Source organism: Heloderma suspectum, chromosome 1 (assembly GCF_057233095.1).
Source record: "Heloderma suspectum isolate Gila_16-S chromosome 1, 16-S_ref, whole genome shotgun sequence".
Lineage (NCBI taxonomy): Eukaryota > Metazoa > Chordata > Lepidosauria > Squamata > Helodermatidae > Heloderma > Heloderma suspectum.
In genome coordinates, this window is record NC_139458.1 from 3,381,889 (window position 1) to 3,390,133 (window position 8,245).

The 8,245-nt window shown below is 52.3% G+C and overlaps 1 protein-coding gene across 2 annotated transcripts; it reads right to left on the reverse strand.

Annotated features, from left to right (window-relative positions):
- Positions 1-550: 550 nt before the first annotated feature.
- LOC146356809 (thioredoxin-related transmembrane protein 1-like) lies at positions 551-7,563 on the reverse strand. 2 transcript variants are annotated; one of them, XM_084833375.1, is made up of 8 exons: positions 7,362-7,563; positions 6,941-7,056; positions 5,910-5,955; positions 4,893-5,021; positions 3,306-3,351; positions 3,115-3,216; positions 2,939-3,008; positions 551-1,794 (listed from the first exon to the last, which is right to left on the reverse strand). In XM_084833375.1, the coding sequence occupies exons 1-8, from the start codon at positions 7,520-7,522 to the stop codon at positions 1,631-1,633; spliced, it is 834 nt and encodes a 277-aa protein (XP_084689501.1). In that variant the 5' UTR covers positions 7,523-7,563; the 3' UTR covers positions 551-1,630. The 2 variants fall into 2 exon arrangements, with proteins under 2 accessions (XP_084689501.1, XP_084689508.1); XM_084833382.1 differs by lacking the exon at positions 7,362-7,563 and having other exon boundaries at positions 6,618-6,948.
- Between the last annotated feature and the right edge of the window lie 682 nt (positions 7,564-8,245).

The window sequence follows — 8,245 nt, forward strand, 5'->3', positions numbered from 1 at the left end:
ACCAAACCACTTAACTAAGACAGGCAGCCCCAGTTGACCAGAGCTGCTGCAAGCCAGCCTCGGAGCATTCCAAATGCCCTTGTTCCTTTACCATCGCCAAGCATCACATGCCACAGGCTTTGGGGGAAGTCATCCAACAGTTTTCCCTGGAGTGGCTGATCAAAGCTAAGCAGAGCTTTTCTGCATTTATCAAGAAAGGAGACTTTCCCGAACAGCAGCATGTCAAGCAAACGACTGGTAGCTACGGTGGGCTAATCTGCAACCTAAATGGCCTTAAAGCCTTCTCCTCAAGGATTTATTTTCATTAAGCAGAAAAAGTGGATACAGGAGTGCAGTGTACTTAACTGACAAAAAAGAAAGCTGTTAGCCCCAAGGCCAGAACCCTTTCACAGAAGAATGCTGTGCCCTAGTAACAGAACACGCAGCCGAAGAGGAAGGTACGCACACAGAAATGCTACCGGAATTCACGGAATTGTTCGGCTTCGTGGTCTGCCACAGGAAGCTACTGCAAGAGTCAGAGTCTGTTCTAGAATACTGAGGAGGAATAAACTTTCATTCAAGGATTTAATTAGAAAAAGGCACCTGGGCAGGAAAATTAAGAATTGTGACAACATCCCCCATACACTAACATTCCTATCCTTAATTTTCAAGCTATTTTAAATTATGATAAAAGAAGCAAAAGGGTGAGCAAACTCTTGATTCTACATACTGCCTTTTTCTTGCCAGTTTACATCCTACGCAGTCTGCCATGCCCCGCTCAAGATCAGATCAGCCGAGTTTGGGATATGGCATCTTTCTCCTTCACTGGGTATGAAAGCAGGAAGTACAAAAAGAAAAAAAGGGAGGGGGGAACACTGGGTGAAGAAGGGGAGCAATCAGATACTCGGAGGCAAACGGGGGGCAATGCTAACAAGCCACTGATGTTAAGGCTGGGGCACACAGGGCTCCTTTGGGTTGCCCAGTGGGACTTTGAGCTCCTTTTCTTTTGAACAGCAGACTCCACCTCGGCCACATCGGAAGCAGCTTTTGAAAGCCTCTTATTTGCCACCCAGCATTTGTGGGAGGGAGGTGCTGCCAGAGAGATCCAGGCCCAAAGTCCACCTAGGCATGCAAAATCAGCTGCACAGTTCCAACCTTGGTGCTTATTTTAGTTTGTTAGTCAGAGTTACAGGTTGCTTTGCAATCCTAAAAGCAAGCCATTCATGGTGGCCTTGCATTAAGATCAAATAAAGCAGAGCAGACAGTCTGTCTGAAGGCCTCTCTTTCCTGACCGCCTCCGCAGGGCGAGGAGACCATTGCTCGCAGCCAGGGCCAGCGCTCACCAGCACTGCAGGCTGGCCGTTCTGAGCAACGTATCACTTGTAGACCTGGAGCTCTCTACGGAGCCAGATGCAAGCTGTCCCTTTGCACCTCCCAGCCCAGTCCAAGGAGACCCCTCACGCATTTCAAATGTCAAGCTTTGAACTGAAGCCACTGAAAGGACTTGAAGACAAGTATGTGTTTTTCCTTCAAATGACTGCCCCATTTGGGGGGGAAGAGGGGGAGGAGGACCCTCACCCCTGGCTGGCCTTCATGTCTGCCCGTCAAGTAGCAACCCAGGAAATCCGGAGCACGAGCCGGCTGGCAGGAGCTATGCCTGCTCCACTTCAGCAGCTGGGAGCACAACACGCTGCCTCACAGCACTGGCTAGGGGAAGGGGGCGTGATGGCTCTCTGCGCTCCACCTCAGCATAAGGAATATCGTCTTCATCCAGTTCTTCAACCGTCAGTAGCGGAGCAGACTCTGCCAGGTTCTCTAGAACGAAAAGAAACCCTTCACCACTTGTGAAGTCCACATGCTCAGACACCTGTAGCCTGCACATGAGCCAGGCTCCGGTTCTGGACAAGTGTCAGGACCTTCCTTATTCTTCCCCAAGCTGGAGATTGCCCCGATTCCCCTGCAACCGCCTGTGGACCCCCCACCCCCCAATCTGCTCTGGATGCTTGGGGGCCTCTCTGGAACAGTGTGGGAGGGAGTGCTGGGAGGGGAAAACAGCAAAAAGAGCCTCCCTTCCCTTCTGCCAGCAGGAACCGGAGCTAGATCTGAGACCCTTCCGTGAAGAGAAGGGCAGCTCCGGATCCAAACCGTTACCTTGCCATCATTTTTACGTGAACTTGTTATGGTGGGCGCGTACAGCCTTTTCAGCCCCGAGAGCTACAGGTGACACTGACTCAGATGGTGCCCCACCCCAGTGGGCCTCCTTCCTCATTGGGAGGAAGCGGAGAGCCTTCTCTCCACTTCTGCCCCGGCGAGCCCGATGCACGCTGTTCTTCCCTCACTGCTGGCAGCAAGGAAGGAGTGATCTGGACGAAGTCAGCTGGCAGATGGAACCTGCTTTTCCTATTGCCTCAAGAAGCAGGAACTCCACAATGAGATGGAATTTCAAAGACCAACTCCGAGCTTGCGGCCCTGTTTCCCTTTTTCGCTCTGGCACATTTCAAAAGAAATACATCTTCACGGGATGCATAGAATCATAGAACAGGAGGGTTGGAAGGGGCCTATAAGTCCATCGAGTCCAACCCCCTGCTCAGTGCTTACGCAGTTACACATGACGGGAAACAAGAGCTCCTGACACATTCATGAAGAGAAGCACATTGCTCCTCTGGGGCAAGTACTACCTGGAACTACTCCTGCACGAACTCCACTGAAATGAATGGCAGTTAAGCATATGACTGGGAACAGGCCTGCAGCAAAAGGTGTTTTCTGGAGACAGTGCCCTCGACGTCTACTGCCATCCTGTTTTAAAGTAAACCCTACAGCATTTGCTGATATAGAACCCAACATTCTTCACAGCATTTTGTATCAGTCCTCTACGAACTACAACTTCATATCATGCTGTGGTTTTACAACTGGCCAGTTTTCTTGCAATGCAGCCGAGAACTCAATGCAATGTGCTTACTTTGAGAGGGGTCTTGCAGCGGCCTGTGCTTTTTGGAGGGACAAATACAGTCTGCCAGAAACACCATTATCTGGGGAAAAAACAGGACAAAATAATTCTTCATTTTAACACTGAGTTAAAGCAAAAACCACCCCATGGCTTTGTAGTTTCTCATATGTGAAAATCTGTTTACTTACAAGCCCCAGCAGCAGTCCTGAAAACAAAGTTGCAAATGTAAAAATACCATAGGATCCCCAGACCGGTATTCCAAGGTGTTCTGTGAAATAGCTGTGGCAGTGCTACATGGGAGGGAAAGCGATGAGAATCAGTTGAGTAGAAGCTCATACCAAATTTGTCTCTGACTCAGAGGAAGATTTGTGGCACATACCCGGATCCACATGGACAGCTGGAATAAGGCAGACATGCCACTCATCCTGCAAAAGAGCAGAAGAGATAAAACAGAGGTGTAGTATTTTGCAGACAAAACCAAAACCTTCTGGGGCACAAGTGAGACCTTTACAGGGGATTTAAATGGTTCTGAATGGCTGGCTTTGCCTCTTCTCATTCAACTGCTCAACTTCCTGCTACACTGCGAAGCTGGGATCACACATGCACGTTCCTCACCTGACTCCAGTAGAACCAGTTCACACATTCAGCTACAATTCAAGCGATGTGCTTGAGTTGATCTGCATGCCTGTGTGAACCAGCCAAGCTACACAGTCCACCAACCTACACAGTGGATCGCTTGTCAGAAAGCACCCTCTCCAGAGTGCCAAGGGGAAACCACATTTTTAAGTTCCTTCCTTTCCCATTCCCAAAGAAGTCCACTTAAACATGATGTTCACGGCAAAAGCCAGTGTGGTAGTAAACAGTATTGGCCTTTGACCAAGAAGGCCCATGTTTTCATCCTGGTTCAGCCATAAAGTTCATTGGAGGTGACCAACCACCATCTCTCAGCCTAACCCACTTCACAGGGCTGTTGTGAGGATAAAGGGCAGGATGCTATCCCGAGTTCCTTGGAGAAAAGGGTAATAAAGGAATACATTTCTGAGGAATGCGTACCTGAGACAATGCCTTCTCCCTTATCAACCTGCCTGGTCACTGAAGTCATCAGACAGCGTGCTCCTGGTGGTTCTGCATGGACCTATGGCCCAATTGGAGTTCACCTGGAGAAGAGCCTTCAGTGTGATGGCCCCCTTCCTATGGAGCTCCCTGCCTCTGGAGGCCAGGCAGGTGCCAACGTAGTGTTTTCGGCACCTCCTGAAAACATCTGTATTTCAAGAAGCCTTCCTTGAGTGAACAGTTGGTTTTTACTGGTATTGTTTTTAAAAACCAAAATTTTTAATGCAGTGTTTTATTCTTTTAATCTTTTATTGCTCACTGCTCCGGAATCTGTTTAGATGTGGAGTGGTATATAAATGTTGTAAATAAAAAATAACTCAAATTTCGGATATTGGATGCACTCCATAGTATCAGTACTTTTGGAAGCCACTCACCTAGAATTCCCCTCTCCTGGTAGCAACTTCATGACTGCTTTATCTTAGCAGGGAGCCTCTGATGTACATTTTACGTAGAGGTTGTCCTTGAGGAGAGAGATGGCCCAGGTGACTCACCTTTCCAACTCAACCATATGAATTAGCAACCTGCTTCGCAACTTCAGCTCTATTGCTCTGTAAAGTAACTGGATTCATCTGTTTGGGCAGGCCTATGACACATACCTTGGTCTGTTCCTGAAGGGGTTTTAATTGGCTGGTGTTGCTTATTTCTTTTATCGTTGTGTTTTTAACGTATTTGTCGATAGTTTAATTAAGATTTTGCTAATCAGGATTTTATTGTTAGCCATCCCCAGCACCAATTATTTGGCAGAAAGGCAGGACAGAAATTAAATAAAATCTAAAGTAAAAATCAAGCTTTGGCACTTCCTGATTTTTGCACAAGCCTACTAGGGAGGAGAGAGATTTCCACCAACACTTACAGGAAGGAGGATGGGCCAAACCATGAAGAAACGGGCTCAACAGACTTCCATTCTTTATCACTGATGAAGTTGATGAAGTCAGTTTTAGTCCGTGGACCCTGGTACCGTCTAAACTCTCCATCTTTACAGCTGCCCAAAATAAAGAGTCCATGTCAGTCACTTAAATTTCTCGAAAGAATAGTTTTTCATTGTAGAGGAGGTTATTGGTTGGACTTCTGAACAACACTGGGTCCCCTGATGCACTTGTCGAGCAACAACTTCCATTAACTCATGGAACTGAACCTGGGTTCACATCATGGCCATGGGAATAGAAGACTGCCTTAATTTCAACTGTTAACTATTATGATGCCTCTCACAGAAAGTGTGTCTTTAAGATACACACATGCTGATTTAATTTTGTTGACAGATTTCTTTTGTTGAATTTCTGGCTGTTTTAACTGTGTCCCTTATTGGCTGGTTTCCCTCTGTTTTTTTTTTTTTAATTATGCTGTGAGCCCCCTTGAGGGTTGTTGATGGAAAGGTGAGATACAAGTATTTTAACAAAGATTCTGACCCAGCTAAACATTAAATTCCATTAACGCCCCCCCCCCCGCAGTTAAATTAGTTGTGACTAACTTGTCCCAACCGTTTCACTGGAACTTCATTGTGACTTAATTTTGGCTGGATCAGGGCCAAAGACTCCATTAAAATTATACATCCATCACTACCTCTAAGCATCAGTTTCCTGTGACACAAGAATAACTACTAACCCTTGCAAGACTGCAAGGATGGGTTAAGTACCAACCTGTTTGCATGATTCAATAAAAATGATAATTTAAGAAGTCTCAGTTTACACCATTATTCCCCAGTGATTCTAGTTTTCTCGTTTCTTAGCATTCTACAGATAGTCCTCTCTCAATATTCTAAAAGGAAGAACTGAAGTTCAGAATTCTTATTCCTATCAGAGCTGGAGAAGAAATATTAAGCACTAAGGATTTTGCCGTACCCAAAACAGATGCCACATTTTTGAGTACTTACTGGTAGATGGTGGGGAGTGCTGTTATGATAAATCGCCCACTGAGTCCTGCATAAAGATCCAGAAGGAAGGTCAAGACGAAATGTTTCCTAAAAGTCCATTTATTTCATGGCTATCTGCAATGAACATGCCCTATTGCTCAAGAACTGTCAGTCCTCACATTTTAACCACTGAACGTTGCTAAAAAAAAAGAAAAAAGGCCATCTACAAGTATCATAAGCTATTCAGAAACCAGGGAGCAGGAATAAAAGGCAAATTCTCCCAGTGAGTGGATGTCAACAGTGTGGTCCCAAAGGGATCTCCCCAAACTGGGAGAATGGGCATCCAAATGGCAAGTGCAGTTCAATATAAGCAAGTGTAAAGTGATGCATGTTGGGGCAAAAAATCCCAACTTCAAGTGTAGCCTGATGGGATCTGAGCTAGCGGTGACCAACCAAGAAAGAGATTGGGGGGCTCATTTATTTCATTTCTATACCACCCAACAGCCGAAGCTCTCTGGGCGGTTCACATGAATTAATGTGGTGGACAGCTCAATGAAGATGTCAACCCAGTGTGCGGCTGCTGTAAAAAGGCAAATTCCATTTCAGGCTTAATCAGAAAAGGAATTAAGTATAAAACTGCTAATATCGTACTACCCTTACACAAATCATCACATTAGGCCTTCCCGTGCTAAGGGGGCCCTTTCCTCATCTGCTTGTCTGCTCCCGTACTTTGCCGAGGACAGCAGGGAGACGCGCTGCTCGCGCGGGCTGCCGGCCAAGCCCCCGGGCGACGCTGAGCGCCCGCCCCACTCTGCCGGGCGCGCGCTGCAGGGGCCGCGGCGGCCGGGCTGCCTTCCCGGAAGGCTCCGCGGCCGCGTCCGGCCCCCCAGAGCATGTTTTTAAGTCGCTGCTCCCAGCGTGCTTCACGAGCATCGGGCCGGAACCCCACACGCGCGGGCGCGGGCCGCCTCCGCCCAGCCTGGCGGGCCACCCCTGGCCCGAGCCGGGAGCGCAGCGGCTCGCCGCGCCCTCCGCGGCAGACAGGAACCTACCCGGCTGCTCCGTCACGTCCGCTTCCGCAACGCTCACGCCGACGGCCGCCCCCCAGCCCGCGAAGCTCTCCCACTCCGGCCGCAGGCTGCGGCAGGCCGGGCACCACGGGGCGTAGCTGCAACACAGCGCGCGTCAGCAGCTCCGCGGGGGCGCGCAGCGCCTCGTCCCGCCGCCCGGCCGCCGGGGCGGCGCCCGCCAGCGCCCGGCTCCGCGCGGGAGGCGGCGCCCGCCGCGGCTCTCTGCCGCCCGCCGGGCTGCTTGGCGCGGCGGCTCGGGCAGACGTGGGGCGCGCCGCCCGCCCGCCCGCCGCTCTCCCCAGCGGGCCTCGGGCGGCGCCTCCGGCAGCCCAGGCGCGCCGGCGCGGCGCCCGCCCCGAGCCCAGACGCCGCGGCGCCCCCGCCCGCCCGCCCGCGGACTCACAACGCCACCATCCACTCGCCCCGCAGCAGCTCCCGCCAGGCGCCGTCGCCCAGCGCCTTCACGTGGCTCCGCCGCGCCGGCCCGGGCCCCGGCCCGCCCGCCGCCGCCGCCGCCGCCGCCGCCAGCAGCGCCAGCAGCCACGGGCCGCCGGCAGCCGCCATCCTGGCCGCCTCCGCCGCGCAGGCGCAGGCGCGGGGCACGCCGGGAAGGCCGCGCGGGGCGGGGCGGGGCGGCGAGGGGCGCCAGCTGCGGCCCCGCCTCGCCGCGCCGCGCGGGCTCCTCGGGGCCGCGGCAGCCGTCCTGCGGAGCGCAGAGCCGCGGGGCCGGAGGGCCCTGGCGGGCTCCGGGGCCGCCGTGTCCGCGCGGCGGGCGCGCCCTGCCTCCCGGGCTGCCGCAGGGCCGGCGTGCGGCGGCGGCCGCGGCCTGCTGGTCCGCGCACGTGTTCGCGAGGCTGCGCGCGGGCCCGGCCGGAGCTCGTGGAGCGCCGGGGCGCGCGGCCCTGCGGCCGGGCGAGGGCAGCCCGGCCTTCGTCGGGCCGCGCTTGGGGAGCGAGGGAGCCTCGGCCGGCTGCTCGGCTTCGGAAGCAGGATTCAGGAGGGGCCGGGAAGGACCAAGCACCCATTCAGTAATAACGTATCAGAATTTCTTGTATTAAATAACATTTTGATTTTAATACAAAATCCGATGCGTTTCTCTTATTGCGTTACCATTAAAAAATCCTGTTTCCTTGTTACTTGCCCTGTATGGCGAAGAGGAGCCAATTAGGCGTTTGGGGTGGCTCTCTAACCCAGGGGGCAAAAGGGCCAGAAGCTTCTGCGTGTCAGCGAGGGCAACTGACGAAAGTGGAGGCAGGCTGCCTGAGGGGCTTTCCACTCTCCACAGGG